The sequence below is a fragment of the Melozone crissalis genome, unplaced genomic scaffold, assembly GCF_028551555.1.
Source record: "Melozone crissalis strain CALT ecotype California unplaced genomic scaffold, PUWL_Pcris_2 ptg000035l_1, whole genome shotgun sequence".
Classification (NCBI taxonomy): Eukaryota; Metazoa; Chordata; class Aves; order Passeriformes; family Passerellidae; genus Melozone; species Melozone crissalis.
The window spans coordinates 1,612,443-1,634,424 of NW_026535813.1; the positions used below are offsets into that span (position 1 = coordinate 1,612,443).

Here is a 21,982-nt window from a genome sequence, read left to right on the forward strand (position 1 = left end):
CTTGATTATTCTAGATTAGTGCAGACTTGCCTACCAGAAGACCAATCAACTGGTACTTGTTTGCTCAACTGAGTTGTAATTTCTATGTTCCTGGGAAACAGTGGCAGTTTCTAGATAGCCTTTATATACACTACTTGCTAGACTGGAAATAGAACAAAGATCAGAATATTTCTCATGCACATATAAGAACAAATGGGTCATAATCCAGTGTCAAATTCCATAAGTGCCAAGTCCAGACAATATGAAGCAGGTTTGTTTGGTTTTTTTTTGTGCTTCTGGACAAAGGCATTAGAGAGGCATAAAATTGAGGTGACTTGCAGTATTTTTCTAGTGTTGTCTGGAATTCCATGACACCAAGCCTGGCACATATCTTCTCATCTAACACAGGACAAGTAGGCATTGTTGGTACTTGAGGTAGTTTTTTTTTTTTTTTTTTCTTTTGTTTGGTCTGGTTTGGGGTTGGTTTTTTTTGGAGAGAGAGAGAGTAAAGCTTTGAAGATTATATTGTCAACAAGTGATAACTTCTCTGACTCTTCACCCTCCTGCAATCATAGAATCCTAGAATGATTTGGGTTGGAAGGAACCTTAAAGATCATCTAGTTCCAACCCCTCTTCCATTACTGGAAAGTGCTCTGCAATCTGCCTTCTTTTCTGAACAGGTTTCTGAACTGGAAACAGACTGAACACTCCCAACTCTCTCAGTCTGTCTTCATGGCAGAGGTGCTTCAGGCCCTCTGAGCATCTTCGTGGCCTCTGCTGGACTTACTCCAGCAGCTCCACATCCTCCTTATGTTTACAAGAGTGGAGGAGGAGAATCCTCACCCCCCCCCCCCGCCCTTGACCTGCTGGCCACACTGCTTTGGATGCAGCCTACGACACGGTTTCTGGGCTGCGAGTGTAGATTGCGGGTTCATGTTGAGTTTCTTGTCAACTGCTGTTCCCAAGTCCTTCTCGGCAGGGCTGCTCCCAATGCATTCTCTGCCCAGCCTGTACTTGTGCTTGGGATTGCCTTGACCAGGTGCAGGACCTTGCACTTGGCCTTGTTGAACTTTATGAGGTTTGCACAGAGCCACCTCTTGAGCCTGTACAGGTCCCTCTGGATGCAATTCCTTTCCTCCAGCATGTCGACCGCACCACACAACTTGGGGTTGTCAGCAAACAAATCAGTAAGTAACTTCTGGACTTTGCAGGTAGAAATTATGTCAGCAACCAGAAGATCCAAGATTGTATTCTTGTTGTTTCCCTTTTTTTTTTTTGGGAAAACTATTACTAGGCATCTTCTCTACAAAAGACAGCAGCAGTGAATTTTTTCTGAAGATCAGACTTCCTTTCCTCCGCAGTTCTGGGACTATTGTGTACTGTTACTGATTTGCCCAGTTCTGTATACATACATATTAATATGTGACAGTGTAATATCTGAGAACTGACTATTTTTCATTCAAATGAGTCTGGTTTTGCTGTTTTGAAACTTGAGTACCTCCAAGTTGAATGCTTCTAATAGCGGCTGCTCTAAGTGAAGGAATTCTTAAAAAGAAAGAAACTGGTATGTTTCATGAAAAACCCTCCACATGACAGGGTTTTTTATGCTTATGGAGAATTACATTTAAAGTAGTTAAGAATATTAATAATTTGGTAGTGATTCTAAGACAAGGTCTTGCAGTGTAATGCTTTTAAACTAGACATGTTTAATATTAACTGTTTTGACAAGTTCCTGGAGGAACAGGGATGGTTGAATTTCAATTTCAGTGGGTTTTTTGAACATGTACTTCCAGGTGATCAGAAGCAGATATGTATTTCTCTGTGGGGTTTTTTTTCTCCTTCTTTTGTCTGAGAAAATGACAACAGGATATATCAGAAGTAGACTGACCTAATAGATTTCAGTTATTAGATTGCACTTGTATATTCATATAGCATATTTAGCCAGGCATGTAGTGCCTAAGATCTTTTTTAATAGAAATCCTGACTTTTTATTTTACAATGCATAATGAGATTACTTGAAAGGTGTTGATAATATGAAGTTCAAACACAGAAACTCAGCTTGTTGCTAAAGAAATAAGATTGTTTGCATCCTGTTGTTTTCAGATAAACATCTTTTACTGCTGAACGAATTTTTCTTAATGCATTGTGCATCGTTCTTTTCTTGATGGTTTGACATAGCAAGACTAACACAACACTGTTACAGAGTATGCAAACCAGTTCTGAATAATGTTCCTATGCTATTTTGTAATTTTTTGTCAGGAAGCAACTATTTCCATTGTCTAAAGTCACTTTTTTAGCTTATCATTAAAAGTACTCAATAAAGTATGGCACAAGAATGCTAAAAAAACCTAAAAGCCTTCAAATACTCTTCCCATACTTTGCTGTGATACTAGTATCACTGTTTTTACTATGGGGGCCTACAAGAAACATGGGGAAGGATTCTATCAGTGAGTGTAGTGACAGAACAAGGGACGATGGTTTTAAACTGTTAGAGAACAGGGTTAGATCGGATATTAGGAAGGAAGAAATTCTTCCCTGTGAGGGTGATGAGGCCCTGGCATAGGTTGCCCAGCAATGTTGTGGCTGCCCCATCCCTGGAAGTGTTCAAGGCCAGGTTAGATGGGGCTTTGAGCAACCTGGTCTAGTGAAAGGTGTTTCTGTCCATGGTGGTGGATTGGAACTGGATAATCTTTATGGTCCTTTCCAACTGTCATGGTTTGACGCTGGCACAATGCCAGTGCCCCCATGAAAATATATGCTCCCTGATGTCTGCTGTGTGATGTGTTTAGGACTAGAGCAAAGCAGGCTCCAACTTAGGAATAAAGAAGAAAAACTTAATTAGCCTACAACTATATATAAAAAGAAACACACACAGAACTCAGAATGAAAACCTTCCAAAAAACATTCCTCTTCCCCCCACCAAATTTCCAATATATCCACCCCTCAGATCATCAACTCTCAGTCCATCACCACCCTTTAGATAATCAGTTCTCAGTTCATCAAGAAGAGAGGAGTCCCTCTTGCACCATAGGCTTCCCCTGGAAACACAGTTGAGACCTCTTGTGTTGCCATGTCACTCGTGGCACTGCCTGGAGATCATTTGCCATCGTGACATCTTCCTTCCATGCCCAGTGCTCTCACCACTGCACATGGACCAGAGCTGCTTCTAGGGTTCCCCTTTTAAGGATGCTTTGCCCAGTTCCAAAAAGAAGCACAGTCTCTCACTTTCGGGACACCTGTTCCTCCCAAATTCACCCCCTGTGGCCAAGGGGTCTTGAGAAGAGAGGTCTTCTTCTTCCCTGAAGATCGAGGGCACCACCACCCTCCTCACCCGTCATCTCTGCTCACATACTCCTTCACATAACATCACTGCACTCTCTTGGCTCCAAGCCATTGCCTCCCCCTAAATGCAGTCTCTGTGTCACAGGAAAAATGGTTCTGTCCATGGCTATACAAGAAAAGTCCAGCCAAAGGCCACTCCCTCATCCCTCCCACCTAAGATTCTTCTCAACTTCTCTTGTGGCCCATTTCCTCTTATCTCATCTCTATCTCTCTTCTCATTCAACTCCAGGAGGATCAGCATTTGCACGGTTTCCATTATTCAAGAAAAGGGTTAAAAATCTCAGGCTCTGCTTGTCTAGAACTCCCATGGCTGCCCTGCCGGGCACCTTCTCACCACACCCCTCCCCCATCTCCTTCTCAGCTGGCCATGCTATCAAATTTCAAGGTGGCACAGCACAGGCACCAGCTCTCTCTCTCTCTCTCTCCTGGAGGGGACGGGGTGGGGATGGCGTGGCTGACCGATGCCTCTCAGTGTTCCTCCACCCTTCCATCCTGCAGGGGCCTTCACCTCCCTTCTCTGTCCAAGGCCTGGCCTACCTCACCCGGCCGCATGGCTTCCCCTCCCCCGCCCAACCTGCAGCTGGGCAGGGGAGGCCTGACCTCTTTCACAAACAGAACCCAAGAGAAAGTTTTCCTGGGAGTTCTCTGCTTTTAACCACCCGTGTTCTCAGAGGCGTATTCATGTCCTCCGTTGCCACACGAGGTGCCAATATTCAAATCTGAGCACCTATTGGTTTGACCACAGCATCCCAAAAAACTCACTTCCTTTTCAAACCAGGACACCAACCCAAAACATTTTATGATTTCCAGACTGTGTATATGGCTCTTATACCACTGAGTGTAAGTAGCCTTTTCAATCTACTGCTATCTAACTTCATGGAGCATATATTATAAAATGTGCTTAAAGACGAAATGACAGTGTGAGGAGAACCTTCAAACAGCCATTACTTTTTGTCATTCTGGTTTTGTCTTTGTGGCAAATAACTGAATACAACAAAAGTGTTGATTTTCAAGCCATCTGGGGAAAAATGCCAAATCACTTCAGTTGTATTAACCTTGCTTGCAATGATGTCCTGGGGTGACTTTATGATGCTGGTATCCCCATCATCTGTTCTCTTGCCCAGAAATGGGTCTTGTAGCTAGCTTTAAGCTAGGCCCAGAGAGAGAGAGGGTGAAGCGGAGGGAGAAGCAGCATGCAGTTTACAGACAAATAGATAGGACATTTTTCAAATTTTCCAAGCTGTAATCTGTTCATAACTCAGAACAGAGCAGTATTTTTGTTGCCATCAGTTCTTAATCACAATAATGACCTTTTAGGAAACACTTGCAATTTAGTGCATTTCATAGAATCACAGAATGGTTTGGATTGGAAAGAACCTTAAAAATCACCTAGTTCCAACCTCCCCCACATGGGCAAGAACACCTTCTGCTAGACCAGGTTGGTTGGAGCCCTATCCAGACTGGTCTTGAACACTGCCGGAAATGGGGAGGAGTCTATAACCTCTCTGGGCAACCTGTGCCAGGCCCTCATCACCCTCAAGGTAAAGAATTTCTTCCAAATATCTAATCTAAACCTACCCTCCTTCAGCATAATACCATTCCTCCTGTTCTTATCACTCTATGCCCTTGTAAAAAGTCCTTCTTGAGCTCTCTTGGAACCCCTTTAAGTACTGGAAGGTGCTAGAAGGTCTTGAATACTTCACTTCTCCAGTTTGAACAGCCCCAACTCTCTCTGTCTGTCTTTATAGAAGAGGAGCTCCAGCCCTCTGAGCATCTTTGTGGCCTCCCCTGGGCTTGCTCCAACAGGTCCATGTCTTTCTTGTGTAGGGACCCCAATGCTGGACACAGTTTTTCAGGTGGGGTCTCAAGAGAGCGGAATAGAAGGGGAGAATCCCCTCTCTCCACCTTCTGCCCATGCTGCTTTGGATGCAGCCCTGTAGGAATGCAGTTCTGTAGAAAGGGATATGTTTGTTGCAAATCTTGCATCCCTGAAATGCATAAGGATAATATAGGTTGTCCCATTCTATTTAATTTTGAGAACAAAATGGTATTCTGAAGGAGAATTTATTTTCTTCATTTTAAATCAATGTGTGATGAAAGGTAGCTGCATGGACTTCCATGAGGCTTCTAAAATGAGTGGAAGGACCAACTGTTTCAGAAATGAGCTGCATGGAAGAATGCAAAAATTACTGTTTTGGAAGTTGCAAGCACTTTCTCTAAATTGCTTTGGAAGTCATGTACAAGAAACTGATGTAGCCATGGTATATTTAGCCTTTCTGCTTATGCAGGTATTTGATTATTTTTTGTTTAAGGGGGTTTAAATTTTAACAGCAAGCTTAAAGATTTGACACTGAATCTCTGAATTACCATTCATACTTGGAAAAAGTGAGACTTTTTTTTCCCCTGTTATGAGTTCTACTTAATTGCATCCTGTCAGATAATCAATATTTGAAAGAGAGGCTTTTTTATGGTACTGGATATAAAAAGTATTTCCATCTTACCAAGTGTGTAATTGTACTCTTTTATTCAAAAGGAGAGGTAAAATAATTTTTAAATCCCCCCTCTATTCTCAGGAAACTGTTTATTATCTTGGGTCTCTGTCTATAGTTTCTTGGCAATAATGTTCTCACTTAAACTGGGAAAAAACTTAGAATCTGAATCATCTAGCAATGAGAAATAAGTCTTGGCTTATTCTCACTATAGCCTTAAGTAGTCTTTTATACCTGTTTCTTCCCATTGCCCCAAAGAAACAAAATTACTCTGGGAGCATAGTTTATTTTTGCAAACACACTTTGCAATGTTGATAGCTTCTTCACTTAAAACTTACACAAGATTGTGTTGTTTTTTTTTTGTGTAGTATATGCTTCAAAGGACCCAGGACCAAGATGAAAATGTTGCTTTGGAGGCTTGCGAGTTTTGGCTGACTTTGGCTGAACAGCCAATTTGTAAAGATGTATTATGTCGGCATCTTGCTAAGTAAGTATTAAGAATTAGAACCAGTCATTTTGAAATAGTCATCCTTAAACTTCAGTTAACTTTTTCCTGGTTGCTCTTTTGGAGACTGTATCTAGCTTGCTGTATGCTTGGGAGGAGTTTCTTCTAGCTACTTCTTGTACATATTAAAAATGGCTGTATCACAGAGGTCACTGAAAAGACTTTTGACATTTCAGACTTGGCCCCTGAGGCAACGTAAACTGTGGCACTGATGCTTTATCTCAAGCCTAACATCCTGTTAAGTATGAGATGGAGGCAAAGGTATACTAACGTGTGCTTGAGCTTAAACAAACATTTCCATGTGACGTTACCTATAATATCTGGTGTACCGTGAACATGTTTTCTTGACAACTGCTATTGTGAGCATTTCTGTGCAATGCTTCTATGTGAATAGTCATGCCAGGAGTTTCTCATCTTTATGAAGACATAACAAAATGACAAGATCATTTAGATTTAGGAATCAATTTCATATCAATTGCCAGAGCAATTTAAACTTGAAAGCATGTTTAATGTGTTTTTCATGCTTCTTCAGACTGACAGTAGTTTTTTAAGCTCCAAAAACTTTTTTGTAAGTTTCAAAAATTATCATAAGATTTAAAATGTAGATCCTTGATTGAACGGGAATTGAACACCCATGCTTGAGATTTGAACATCTGCATGTCTTCAACTGTGCTAATAACCTATTTCCAGACTAAAGACTTTTTCAATAGGAAACAGATTCTTCAGTGTTCCCAGTAAATGAGGACCCAATTTTTGATATATGCTTGGAAGGTTTTTGAAAACACTAACACAGTTCTGTCTGTGATTCTGCTCTTCCAGTGAAAGTGTGGAGAGAAGAGATGCATTATTTTCAGCAAAAACGACCATTTTAGATGTAAAGCAATTGTTAAAAAAAGGGAGGGACTTCCCAAATTTCAGTTTTCATAAGCATTTAGAAAACAGAATGGAGATTAAAGCAGCTGCTGTAGCAGTACAGGAATAGGATTTGAAAAGAGAAGAACCAATGTTACAAGAAATCACTTTTCAGTTTTAAAATGTTTCTACTTAAATCCTACTCTTATAGCTAAAAATACAAAAGAATGATAACACAGTTTTTGATTCTACCTGCCTCCTTCCCAACACACATATTAATACTAGTCACCTTCTCGGTATAAATTGTAAACCTCTTCTGTCCTACATGAACGTTGACATTCCAACAGCTTCATCCCTGGTTTTTGGGCTTTTTTTAAGAAGCTTTTAAATTTCTAGTAAAACAGAAAAGAGTAACATTACATATCTTTTATCTTTCAGTGTCATTTTTGTTGAAAGCAACTTGTTTGTTGGTGAGTCTTTTTGATTAAGGAGCTATATAAATTTGACAATACTTGATTATAACCTTAGGGGGTTTTTTATATTAGATTAAGTGGAGCAAGATCTTCTAGAAACCTGTTCAATATCTTGTTCCATTTTGCCCCTGTAGGTTTTTGATAAAATTTATACCTCCTGCATGCTTCATGAAGTATGCTGCAGAAATGCCAAGTAATGGGTGTTAATCTGACTACTTAGTGTTCTTTCATTGAAAGTTGAGAAGGTAATTGTTGTGAACAAGTGGTTTCAGCTTCTCAGACTCACCATCAAAGGTACTGGCAAAAAGCAAGTTTTAATATGTATTTGTGAAAGTGTGACTTTACAGTTTGATGGCAAGATTCACTCTATTACTACATAGAAGAAGCATACATAGGAAAATTGGATTAGAATCAATTTAGAATTATTTGCATGGAGACCAGGAATGCAAACAGGGATAAGGGTGCAAAGGATATGTATGCAAAAGATAAGGGTGCAGAAGACTTTAGCAGCACTTAAACATTGACTAATCTAACATTTGAAAAGTTATTCAGTAGGATTTATTGCAGTTATAACAGTGACTAAATTATAGATTCACTCTAAAAAACATTCATACCGTAATCAATTTACACATGCACAGGTAAACTCATGTCTACACCTATTTCTGTGTGTGTAAATATACCTATCAAGAGCTCCCCTCAGGTTCAGTGAAATACGTCCATTTCCTTTGCGTTTCCCAACAGGCAAGGGTTGCACCTATGGGAGCATGGAAATGGGGGGGAAATATCAGCCTAGGCCTCATCATCAGTGATGGTCCTTTGAGTATCACAAACTTGAAGGTTTGCGAGCTCTGAGAGGCCCCACTCAGAGGGAGGTGCTGACTCAGCCCACTGCAGTCCAGGAGAGCTCAAAGGGCCTCACTGACCCAAGTTGGTAACTACTGGGCTTTTTTCCTAGAAAGTCCAGTAACAATGGTACCATTCCGCTTGGACTGTGATTAATTTTAAAAAGGTTTTGTAACAATGGTACCACTTCACTTGGGCTATGAATCATGTAAATTATTTACCGAGGCTAACAAGGATAACTGCATATCCTTGTTCTTCACTTTGGTCAGGCAGATGATGTTCCTGTCATGGTCAGTGTTGTTCCCACCTATATCATGCAAGAGCTCCTGGCAGAGTCAGAGATGCTTCAGTGCCCAAGTGGTACGGTCAAGGGATGCTTCACTGCTCAGCTGGTTGAGTCAAGATTTGTCCGGAGTTTCTGAGGTCATAGGGCAGGCCCAAGGATGGAGGGGGTGCACCACCACAAAGCCCCCATGACTAAAATCAATCTCTCTTGCTCCACAGAGCAGTGGTGTGGTTGCCTCTTGCCTCTGTGCCTATACACAGGTTAATGCCATGTTCCAGTTGTAATTTGAGGGAAATTTTTGTTTAGTTCATATTGCCATTGAGATGCATGACTATTATTGCTGGTCTGAATACCTTCAGAAACAATACTTCTCGGCTGCAGAATATAGAGAGACTGAGTCTGTTGCTGTTGCTTGGTCAGTCCATGGTGATTTTAGTATTCACTTGATTTGGCATGTAATACATATATTTATTTTTACAGATTAATTTTTGTAGTGAATGTGTTTATATGTGAAATACTTGACTTTTTTCCCCTAGTCCTTTTTTTTGCCATACAACATAACCATTGGGGACCCATGGCCATAACCAGTTTAATAACTAAGTAAAGTTCTAATAAAGACTAATGATGACTAATGTCAAGATCTCTGCAAAGTCAGGGACTTGTCTTAAGGAGTGATACTTGAAGTAATGACAAAAGGATAGGAGGGCTCGATGTAGTTAGACTCCCATCCTTAAGAGTAGCGAGGTAGAATTTTCAGCCACAGGTAAGTAAAGTGACAAATGGTATACAGGAGAGCCAACGTACTAACTTGTTTATCAAACATATTTTGGAAGTGTGACTTCTTACTTAAAAGCTTTTGACTTAATTTCTGAAAGGTACTTCAAAATAGATTTCATCATGTGGAAGAATATCCTATTTTTAAAGTGTAACACTCAATTGTGCCATCTGGCTACATCTAGTTAGAAATTAACACTTTTTCATATTACAAAGTATTAATGAACTGAATGAAATGGAGTATGGTTAAGGTGCTGACTTGTTATTAGGCTAAGTTTTTGTCTGGGATTTTTTGTGTTGGTTTTCTTTTGTTGTTGTTGAGGGGAGGGGAAGTGTGGTTACAGCCAAAATTATTGACCAGCTAACTGAAAACCAGCTTGCTTCATTTATGTGTTATTTTGACATAGAATCATAGAATCTCTTAAGTTGGAAGAGACCCATAAGGATCATCAAAACCAACTCCCTGCTGCTTGCAGGACTATCTAACACTAAATCATATGACTAAGAGTGTTGTCCAGATGCTCCTTGAACTCTTGCCAGGCTTGGTGCCATGACCACTTCTCTAGGGAGCTTGTTCCAGTGACTTGACCACCCTCTCAGTGAAGAACCTTTTCCTAATGTCCCATCTGAACTTGCCCTGATGTGGCTTCATTCCATACCCTTGGGTCCTGTCACTGGTCACTAGACAGAGGAGATCAGCACCTCCCCCTCCGCTGGCCCCATTGAGGAAGTTGTAGATTGCAATGAGGTCACCCCTCAGCCTTCTCTTCTCCAGGCTGAACAGACCAAGTGACCTCACCCACTCCTCATAAGTCTTGCCCTTGCGACCCTTCACCATCTTCTTTGGATGCTCTCTAATAGCTTTATATCTTTCTTATATTGTGATGCCCAAAACTGCACACAGCACTCGAGGTGAGGCTGCACCAGTGCAGAGCAGAGTGGAACAATCACCTCCTTTGCCCAGCTGTTGATGCTGTGCCTGATGCACCTTAGGATATGGTTGGCCCTCCTGGCTGCCAGAGCACTGCTGACTCACATTCAACTTGCCATCGACCAGAACCCTCAGGTCCCTTTCTGTAGTGCTGCTCTCCAGCCTCTTGTTCTCCTGTTTGTACATCCAGGGTTGCCCCATCCCAGGTGCAGAATCCGGCACTTTTCTTTGTGAAACTCCATATGGTTGGTGATTGCCCAGCCCTCTCATTTGTCTGTCTCTCTGCAGGGTGCTTCTGCCTCCAGGGAGTCCACAGCTCCTCCTACTTCAGTATCATCAGCAAACCTTCTTAATGTACATTTGATTCCTGCTTCCAGATCATTTATCAAAACATTAAAGAGCACTGGCCCTAAAATTGAACCCTGGGGAATATACGGATAACCAGTTGCCAGTCTGATGTGACCCCATTTGCTATAACCCTTTGAGCATGACTTGTCAGTCAGTTGTTCACTCAATCTATTATAAACCTTTCTAGCTGTGTGCTGGACATTTTGTGCAGAACGATACTGTGAGAAACAGTATTGAAAGCTTTGCTAAAAATCCAAAAATCCTCACATCTACTGATGTCCCTTTGTCAGCTAGATGGGTGACCTTGTAAAAGGAAACTAAGTTGGTTAAGCAGGACTTCCCTCTCGTGAACCCATGCTGGCTGTGACCAATGACTGCATTGTCTCTCAGGTGTTTTTCAATAAGTCCCAGAATTAATTTCCCCATAATTTTATCAGGTGCTGAAGTGAGACTGACAGGCCTGTAGTTACCAGGGTCTTCCTTCTTGACATGTATCAATATTTCTTTGTAGACTGATACCTGTGCTGGTAAATGGTATGAAATATTCAGAGATTGATATTATTCTGTTAAAGGTAAGCATTCCTTTCTTTTATACTCAGTAAGAATATCTGGTTAGCTTCTGACTTGTAAATCAGAATGGTTGAGCTGGTAGACCAGATCTGGTCTGCCATCTATTCAATGGAGATTTAGCTTTCTGGGGCAAGGTGTGCTGTTCCAAAAACTGAATGCGACTGCTGCCATGTTTGTTGGAAAATAATCTGTGGGTTTCCCTGCTTTGCTCCTCTCCCCTTCCACCAAATTTTGGCAGAGCTGGGATACTTTTACCCATGAATGACTGCAGCAAAGCAGCCTATAAAGAAATTATCAGAATTAATTTTAATGCCCTTCTAGCTTGCACTACACAGCTTTTTCCATCCCAACATTTTAGAATGTGTCTGTGTACTAGAATTTCTCTATCTCTTCTTCTTTCTAATTCCTTCCCATGAAGAGTAATTTCTTAACAATAAGAGTACTTTGTGCTTTTCTGTGAGATTACCTCTGTTGCTTCTGTTTTCCTGAAATTTTTCTGGTAAATACTGTATCACAATGCAGGAACAATGACATTTTTAGCTAGCTAGACAGCACAAGTGGGATGTGAATTTCACACATGTTTATAAAATATTGAACTAAAATTTGCACTACATTCTTAACTTCCTTGAGCAATATGGTTGCACTGGTTTATCTGATAAAACATTTTTTGACAGGGGGATGTTGAAGAAGATGAAGCTATTCCAGATAGTGAACAGGACATAAGACCTCGTTTTCATCGTTCGCGGACAGTAGCTCAGCCACATGAAGAAGATCATATTGAAGATGATGATGATGATGATGATGACAATGATCTTGATGATGATGATACTATTTCTGACTGGAATTTAAGTATGTCAAAGTAATGTGTAAAATGTTTTAAAATGTAGCTACTTGCATAATACAAGAACCACAGTAAACAAAGGAGTTTTTGTATAAGAATACTGAGGTTTGCTTTTGAATAGAAAATGAACTATCTGCTGATATAATTGGTGTTTTGGGCAGAGGGGAGTCTTTCAGGTGATGTTTTGACTATGTAACTATTGAAAAATCTAGCCACCTCTAAACTTATTTTGAATATGGCCAATAGAGCTGCAAACATCTACTAGATGCAATTCAACAGAAGCTTTGGATTTTGAATTTTAATTCTACAAGGTAATAACAAAACATGTATTCCTGTTTACTTTAGTAAAAGTCTTTGTGGTGAGTTGATCTTGGCTGGATGCCAGGTGCCCACCAAGCCACTCTATATCACTCCCTTTACCAGCTGGACAGGGGAGAGAAAATGGAAAACAACTAGTAGATTGAGATAAGGCAGTTTACTAAAGCAAAAGTGAAAGTTAATGTGCACACAAAGAAAGAGGCAAGCAAAATAGGTTTATTTTCTCCTTCCCATCAGTGACCGATGTTCAGTACCTTCCCAGAAGCAGGGCTTCAGCACTCGTAGGGGTTGCTTCAGAAGGCAAACATTATAAATAATGAATGCCATCCCCTTCCTCCTCCCTCCCTTAGCTTTTATATCTGAGCTGACATCATATGGTATGGGATATGCCTTGGGTCAGTTTGGGTCATCTGGCCTGGCTGTGTCCCCTCTCAGGATCTTGCCCATCCCTACCCTACTGATGGGGGGTGGAATGTTGAGACAGTGCTGATGCTATGCCAGCACTGCTCAGCAGTAACCAAAACACTGGTGTCTAAACAACACTTTACCAGCTCCAAACGCAAAGCACAGTGCTGTGAGGGCTGCTATGGGGAAATGAATTCCAGCTCAGCCAGATCCAATACAATCTTACACATTGTTCTTAGCTTAATAATGCTTTCTTTTAGTTCAGTCTTCCCTCTATATCTGGTTTGTGTTTGATTTTTTTCTTCCGCCTACATGCTACTACTGACCATTATTACCAGTAGTTCAGATGTAGTACAGATGAAGGTGCCTTGAAGCTTATGGATCAAACAATTTTGAGACATATCTAAATTTTGAAATAATACTAATACCGATAATACTGTTATTATTATTATAATTTAGAAGACAAAAGGCACAAATATATTTTCCCTTGTAAAGTATCTTTTTTATAGTTTTAAATTCATAATGCTATTCTTTTAGTCATTGTGTGTAGAGATTGCAGAATTAAATCAATATTTCATGGAAAACATAACTGAAATGACAGGGTGCTGTGTGGTCCACAGTTTTGGTTAAGAAGATGAGGAAGCTAAAGCTCCCTGGGAAAGAGAGAAAACAGAACAGTTAAGAAATCTGTTTTATGTTATCTGTAATTGACAGAATTTGGATCATCTGAATTTCAGAATTGTATGCCCTATTTCTTATCCACTGTTCTATACTTGACTTCCAATTTGAACAGAGAGGTAATGTCAGCATAGCCTGACACAGCAGCATTGGTTAGTAATGAGACCTGGTAACTAAATATGGGAGTCCACCTTTTTTTCCTCTAGTAGAAAGCTAAAACAGTCTAAGCTGAAGCAGCAGGTGCTGGTGTTGGGGAGTCTGTGGTGTTTTGTTTTTTAGTGGAGATCTGCTCTGAGTTGAAGGCTCATGTTTGATTTTATTCAAACCTGTTGGACAACATCTAGAAGCAGAGTAGAAAAAAGTTTGTATTTATTATCTATTCTAGTAGTTGCTACCTCCCAAGCGAAAAACTGTCTGTGTCTTGCTTGGGCCCACTAGCAGTTTAGATCCAGTTTAGGAATTTTGCATATTGCATTTGCTGTGTATATTTTGCCTGATTACCTGTTTTGTATTTACTTTTGTTTCAATTGAATCAAGGAAAAAAATACTGTATAAATTCTGTAATACGAGCATTCTTTATAAATCCATCTTAGCATTATTTTTCTAAACATGTCAGCCCCACAGCAGAAAACCAGAGTAAGGATTTTTGAATCATGTTTTGAAACTGTTCTTTTATGAGGTTTTGTGTGCTAAAATATGAGTTTAAACACTTTCAAACAAATTTCAAAGTAGTGTTCTTTGTATAGGTCCATCACAGAATTAGGAGCTAGCTCAGAGCAAAAGTCAGCAAATTTCTTTCAGTCTCTAGAGATTGATGATTTTGACTTTTTTTTGCTTTGAGACATAGGTCATGTTTGAACATTTTCTTTTTAATCACTTGCTAGTATTTTTTTGCTATTTCTCCTTAATTTCTTCAGTATGTTGCATTCATGTCACAGACCTTCCCTCTTTTGTAGTGTTACACCATCCTGAAATTATGTAGTGTATATAATGTTGCAATATAATGGTGTGGTTCCTGTCTATTTGCGATAGAGAGAGGCAGGGAGACTGAGTGGTGGTGGTCAGAATCCAAATTTATTGTGGACTACATATGCTTATATGCTATTCTAGGAAGGCTAGTAATTTTTTACTACAGTGTTTGGGTTAATCATCATATAAACATACATTTTGCAACATCTCTTGTTTGTAGAACTCGATTCAATCTTCTCTCTTAATTCAGTCTTCTTGCTCTGTTTGTTCTTGCCAAGGCATCCTGATCATCAAAATCTCTTATGCTAATCAGGTCCAAAGTACATCACCTGTCAGTGAGTGTTTTAAAATCCCTAGTGTATAAGTCCTTTTAGTGGCTATAAAAATTCTGCAAAAATGGCTCCCTAAAAGCTATGGCTTTGTACCAGAGCACAATGGATCCCTGTGTATTGTAATGAAATTAAAATATCTTTCCTCCTGATACCCTGGTGATGCCTAAAGAGGCTGACCTAGAACAGAGACTAGGCAGAGTTAAAGAATAAAGTAGGTATTTATTAAAAGGCCTAATGGATACCCCTTGAGCAGTACAAGAGCCTGGCCAGGGCTACACCCAAGATGGTCGCAAGAAGGATGACCAGTCATGAGTTTTCACACTTTTATAAGTTTTGGTTCATTTATATTTGGGTTAATTGTCCAATTACAGCTTCAGGTTATGAAGTCCCATCCTCCTGCTTTGCTCTCTTCAATTCACTGTTGTTTATGCTTTCTGTGCCCGAAGCTGCAATGGTGTCCTTGGTTCTCAGGCTGGAAAAGGATTGTTTTGTCTAACTAAACTGTGAAGAGAACTTGCTAGCATTTAATATGAAGTTCAGAGTTACACACTAAGGCAGTACATAATCTGAAAAATATGAAAGATAAAACTTAAGAACTTAAGGCATCACTGGCAGCTCAAAGTTAAAATGAGGATCATACTTTTTAAATACAACTGCTTGTATAATAAGATTAACATTGTTAATTCCCCTCAGGGAAATGTTCTGCTGCTGCTCTAGATGTCCTGGCTAATGTATTTCGTGATGAACTTCTGCCACACATCTTGCCCCTTTTGAAGGAATTGCTTTTCCATCATGAATGGGTAGTTAAAGAATCTGGTATCCTTGTTCTTGGAGCAATTGCTGAAGGTAAGGCAACAGTGCATGTCAGGTTACTGAATTTTTATTGGTTCTAAAGCAGTTCTGGGTTTCCTTCTAGATGAATTTACTTGTGCAAGCAAGTATACATCCTTAGCTATTTGGTTTTGTTTTATAGTGAATAATCTCTACATCTACTGGTTGATGACTGCAGTTACTTGTTTAATTTTTCATTTTCAAATCTGTGCATTTTTTTGAGGCTTCAATAACTTAGATAATTTATTTTATTCCTCCCCTTTTTAACTCTGTAGCATATATTTCTTGGTCTCTCATGAAATACTACCTTGATTTGATACAACAGGAATATCTACATTTCATTCAGTGTTTTCAGAAATGGAGAAGACAAGTCCCATGACTTCAGTGCCCTGAGCTGCTTTTCGTGGATGGCTCTCTGGTTTAAATGTGTTAACTTCCATTTCTTTGTATTTACTTACAGTCTTGGCTTTTTGCCTGTATTTCCATAATCTCTGTCTGTTTTGGAAATTGAAGGAATATGTTTGGGTCCATGCCTGGATTATCTATCTTTTCCTACAGTGCCTAGTGAACATATATTTTATTTGTTGCTAGAAAGCATTTTTGTTGGTTTTGATTTCAAGTCAAGCAAGGTAAAACTTAGTACTTCTTGCAAATCTTAGTATATTACTGCCCTTGCTGACTCAAAGTGTGCAGTTTTTATTGATCAGTATTTGTGTTATATTAAGAGAAAACAAGAGGAAAATTAAATTTTTAAAAAAATATTTTTTAATGATATGGTGATTAGTTATCAAGGCCTAATCTTTCTCTGCTTGTTGTCTTGGTCACTCTGAGTAGACTGGCATAAGACTTCCAAGCTTTGTAAACCAATTTTATTTGGATATTCTTGCTATACTCCCTTTAATAAAGCAGAATTTATGGAGATTGGAGAAGCACTGAAGTAGAAATGTAGTTGGAATAAATGTAAATTCGATTGAGGATTTTAATTACTGTTTATGGTGTGGTTTCATTTTAGGACTTAACATAAATTAGGTAGACTTGCTTTGTATATTGGCAAAATGTATTACTACATGATAGAGGAAGAAAATATATCCCTTCTAGGAAATAACAAAACGCTCTATTATGTTTTCTAATTCTCATACTGTAATAGCTATATTTTTCCTTCTAGGCTGCATGCAGGGTATGATTCCATATCTTCCTGAGCTGATCCCTCACCTTATTCAGTGCCTCTCTAATAAAAAGGCTCTTGTGCGCTCCATCACTTGCTGGACTCTTAGTCGCTATGCACACTGGGTAGTTAGTCAACCCCCAGACACATACTTGAAGCCATTAATGACCGAGTTGCTAAAGCGCATTCTGGATAGCAACAAGAGAGTACAAGAAGCTGCCTGCAGGTGAGCCAAAGCTTAAACAAAAAGTACTATCCATGACACTGCTTTTTCACATGGGAAAATATTTTAATGCCTTAATTGATTATTCTATAACTCTGTTTCTAGCTCCTAATGTATTTTTTTTCCTTTTAAATTGGGGTGGGTTCGGCTTCTTCTGAAATCATCACAACTGAGTTGTGGTAAAACAAAACCAGATAATTTGTCTTTCTCTTGTCCAGTTTGTTTTTAGAATATATGAAAAGCAAACTAAACAATCTATTGCTGTAAAAAGAAATAATCTGTATGTTACACCTGTTTATTTTCAATATTTGAAATTTCATTGTCTAGGAATCTAGCTTTTATAGGCTTATGAGCAAGGTCAATACAGGAAAACTATCCCATCATTGCATTAGCAATGTTTATATTTAGCTCAGGATTACCAAAAAATTTGGGTTACAACTATTTCAAGGGATATTCCCTTTCTCTTGAAAGGAGATCCTTGGAGGTAAGATTCCCTTCTGTCCCTTGTCTGCCAATATTTAAAAAAAAAAAAAAGAACGGGCACACCATTATTAGAATGGGTACACCACTTGTGCAGGAAGCTCAGCAAGTAAAGCTTTTACATGTCAGTTTGTGCAGGGGAGGAGTGCACAGCAGACTGCCAAGAAAGTTTCTTCATAAAGCAGGATTACATCTGTAACATGTATACATTAAAGGTTTTTACCATAATTTTTTTACATTTTGCTCATCACAGTTTGAGCTGAATCTTTGTGTTCAATCAAAATAGATTGAGTTTGTCTCAATAATACCATTGTAAAAACATACCTTGGATGAATTTAAAGACTAAATACAGTTCTGTGTTTAACCAGGAATGGGTAGTTTAGGGCTTTTTGGGGTGGTCGTGTTTTGTTTTTTACAAGCTACTGACTGACCTATTTGGGGTGGGTTTTTTTGTCCATCAGTGCCTTTGCTACTCTAGAAGAGGAGGCTTGTACAGAGCTTGTTCCTTATCTTGCATATATACTTGACACTTTGGTCTTCGCATTTAGTAAATATCAGCATAAAAACCTGCTCATTCTTTATGATGCTATAGGAACTCTAGCAGATTCTGTAGGACATCATCTAAATAAACCTGTGAGTATACTTTATGTTGTGTAGAACCGCTCATCATATATTGAAAAACTGGTTGAGTGGCTTTTGTAGTGTGCTTTATATGTTTTTAAACAAAAATCCTGGATTCAATAATAATAAATATTTGCATGTAATATACATAGACTGTATGTAATTTTCACACTACACAAATACTCCCCATTTTGAATAAATAATTGTGTGTTTGGTGGCTTGCAAAATGTACTTCTCATTATTGTGGCTTTTTTTTCTTACTCTCAGAATTTTTCAGCTCAAAGGAGATATATAGAGATATGTATATAGATATGACATGGGATTTTAAAGAAATTGGTAGAATGTGTGCGCTAATTTCTAATGACTTTTTTGTTGCTTGTAACCACTTTCAGTATAGCTAAACTGCTCTGTCTTTCAATGCATCAAAGCACATCATCATTAGAGATTGCTTCATCCAAAAGTGGGATAGATGTGCATTTTATATCTAAAAACACAGCATTCTTTGAGTAAATCACAGAGAGCACAGGCAAGTGTAGTGGGGGTTTTGTAGTATACATGTTCATTAATAGGATATACATATATGTCACATGCATGCTGTTGAAATTTGGCTTATTTCTCTATAGTGCTTCACATGATATAGACAAACTAGAATAAAACAATTTGGGTTGTTGCCATGGCATTTTATTTGCCATTCAAGACTCCACACTGTCAAAGGACATATTTTCCAATCTCTCTCTGGCCCTGGCCAGCTTGACTTCTGACAGCACCAGGAGGAAGCTAAATGGGAGCTCCTGGTAATGGTGGGACTTTCTTCAGTTGCTTAAAATATTGTATCTTTGGACATAGCATTAGCTGGCAGCATCTGTTGTCTCTTTGGATACTTTCTGGGAGCAACAGTACTACAGGGATGCCTTGCTTAATGTCCTTGTGACTGTGACAGCAGTGGCCGAGAAGATGCAACATTTTATACAGAATTGGTAAGTGCGCATTTCTGGAGGGATAGAAAATTACTTTCTTCATGGATGAGTAATTGAATGAGGAACAGGTTTCAGGAACTTCTGGGGATAGAGTTGAAACATCAAGGCAATGGAAGATGATTGAGAAAAGCAAGTGGCAGATGCACAGCTAGATTGTATTGCTGGTAAAAACATTTTCTGTAGTCCCTGAGTCAATCCTATAGATATGTAACAACCCAGGCAGCTATTAAAAGTTGGTAGACTGAAGCCAAACCTGGAGGAAAAGATTTGTTTTGCAAAGGTACTTATGTGCCTCAGCAAAAAATCTTAAGACATAAAATTTAAGTTCTAATATTCAACCACTATATATTTCAACAAAGGTTGAATTGCAGTATATTTTTTTTCTCCTGAAAAAGTAGAATATATAAATTTTCTAGCTTTGAAATACACTAGTATGCAATTAAATGCTCCAGTAGCTGATGCATTTTCATCTTAAACAGGAATATATTCAGATGCTAATGCCTCCATTAATCCAGAAGTGGAACATGTTGAAAGATGAAGATAAAGATCTCTTCCCTTTATTGGAGGTAAATGTTAAAATTTGAGTATGTGTCTTTTGGGAATTGCCTCTTCTACTAAGGATGTTCCTACTAGGAAGTGTGACTATAAATGCTGTCAGTCTTAGGTATTTCCCATTATGGAGAAAATATTATGACAATAGTGAGAAATTTTTTTAACTGAGGAAATGTTATTAAGTTTAGCAGAAATCTTTTAGAATTATTTTTTCCCTGCCATTCTTGGGTGGTTTTTTTGGGATTCTTTGTTTTTAAAAAATTGTTCCATCCCTGTTATTCTTGTCTTCTCTCCCTGCTTTCCTTTCGTCCCTTCATTAAAAAAATTACCAACAGGCTGAAGGTATGAACCAGACAATGTAGTCTGTTCTCTGTACTTTCCAAGTGTGAAGCAGGAAAATACTTCTAGAGAAATTAGTTTCATAACTCTTGGGTAATGTTAGGGCTTGTACATTGTCAGCATGGTGAAGTTTAGTGTAAATGCTAGCTGAATTATGGTAATTGTCTTCATATGAACTGTCTTGGCACCTTGAAGAAGATGCTGCTCCTGAGAAATTTTTTCAACTGACATACATAGGAGAGAATAACAATTAGCTGATGGTTGCCTTGGCTCAGCTAATCAGTACTACCTTTCCAGATTGTTTTTGCTTAAACAGTTACTTGTGAATATGCTTAAAATGCTTTTAATTTGCTACACACATGTAAAGGGTTCTTGGGGGAGGTGAAGAAAGTGTCTCTCTCACTTTTTTTCCTTCTTTATTTTATTTCAGTGCCTGTCATCAGTTGCTACTGCCTTGCAATCTGGATTTCTTCCATACTGTGAGCCTGTGTACCAGCGTTGTGTCAATCTGGTGCAGAAGACTCTTGCACAAGCCATGGTATTTTTCTATTGCTATTCCAATGTTTTCAGAATATCTCCTTAAACCAATGTATTAACTATGTAAAGTTAGAGGTTTGCAGGGAGATTTGTAGTATTAATTATTGAATATTTAAATGAAGCTGCAGTTCTGAAACTTAATTGTTTGTTTGTTTTTACTTTTATGCATGCCTCTGAGAAAATATAATACTCATTTTGAAAATGCATAATTATTTGTTGCAGTTGCACAATGCTCAGCCAGACCAATATGAGGCTCCAGATAAAGATTTCATGATTGTAGCTCTTGATTTACTCAGTGGTTTAGCTGAAGGACTTGGAGGCAACATTGAACAGCTAGTGGCTTGCAGCAATATCCTGACACTAATGTACCAATGTATGCAGGTGAGATGAGTAATCTGTTTAATCCAAAATTTTCTTTCTAGAAAGAATCAGAAACACTTCTAGAATTGTCAGGTTTTTTTTCTTCCTCTCTTTAGGATAAAATGCCTGAGGTGCGGCAGAGTTCTTTTGCATTGTTAGGTGATCTGACAAAGGCGTGTTTTCAGCATGTTAAGCCTTGCATCGGTATGTTTCTTTTGCATATTAAATAATTAATTTGTTTTATAAACTGATAGGAGGATGGTTTAGCCATTTTTAAGTTCCCTTTTCTGTGGGTTACCTTGTCATGGTGTAGATTTTAGTTTTCCTTTATCAGCAAGAGTCTGTAGTCTTTTCTCCTTTAAACTGTGTGTTTTAAGACGTGTTGTTCTTTTTGTAGACAGTGCAAAAATTCATCTTGTTGCTTGATTTCTATAATGTAACATGCTTCCTGTTTTGCTGGAATACAGAAAAACAGATGTACTTACACTTCAATTAGAACAGTTGCTATGTAGGATTTTTACTCTACTAGAATCTATGAATACTTGGATAGGCTTGGAATTTTAAATTTAGTGAAATATTAGTCACAAAGACAGATTATAACATCTGCCATTTTAATCAAAGCTGGGATTTACTTTCTAGGCTTCATTGTTGTTGGCTGTTGGGGTTTTTTTGGGGGGCTTGGTGTTGTGTTTGGTGGGTTTTTGTTTTTGTTGCTGAAGGGGGTGTTTGTTTTGGGGAGAGGTGTTTGGTAATTTTTTTTTTAGCACAGCTGAATCCATAGCTATCCGGGTGTGCTTTTCTTTCCCTACTCCCGGGAATGGGATAAAAAAGGTTTCTAGAGTTACATCAATGTAAAATCTATTAGAAATATTTTAAAATCATAGTTTGAAAGGATTTGCATTGATCTGCTTAGGTTGTATCTTCCAGACTAATCTGATATATAGCAAAAATACAGCTCTTGG

At 38.7% G+C, this 21,982-nt stretch overlaps 1 protein-coding gene across 2 annotated transcripts in view; it reads left to right on the forward strand.

Moving 5' to 3' along the window:
* Positions 1–21,982, forward strand: part of LOC128941411 (transportin-1-like) — a 102,975-nt gene that overhangs the window by 68,556 nt on the left and 12,437 nt on the right. For both annotated transcript variants that reach the window (XM_054283161.1, XM_054283162.1), the window contains exons 8-17: positions 6,179–6,297; positions 11,334–11,394; positions 12,067–12,241; positions 15,629–15,781; positions 16,932–17,157; positions 18,096–18,267; positions 19,712–19,798; positions 20,554–20,661; positions 20,883–21,041; positions 21,137–21,224. In XM_054283161.1, the coding sequence (XP_054139136.1) occupies positions 6,179–6,297; positions 11,334–11,394; positions 12,067–12,241; positions 15,629–15,781; positions 16,932–17,157; positions 18,096–18,267; positions 19,712–19,798; positions 20,554–20,661; positions 20,883–21,041; positions 21,137–21,224 (1,348 nt within the window). The remainder of the gene's footprint in view (positions 1–6,178; positions 6,298–11,333; positions 11,395–12,066; positions 12,242–15,628; positions 15,782–16,931; positions 17,158–18,095; positions 18,268–19,711; positions 19,799–20,553; positions 20,662–20,882; positions 21,042–21,136; positions 21,225–21,982) is intronic.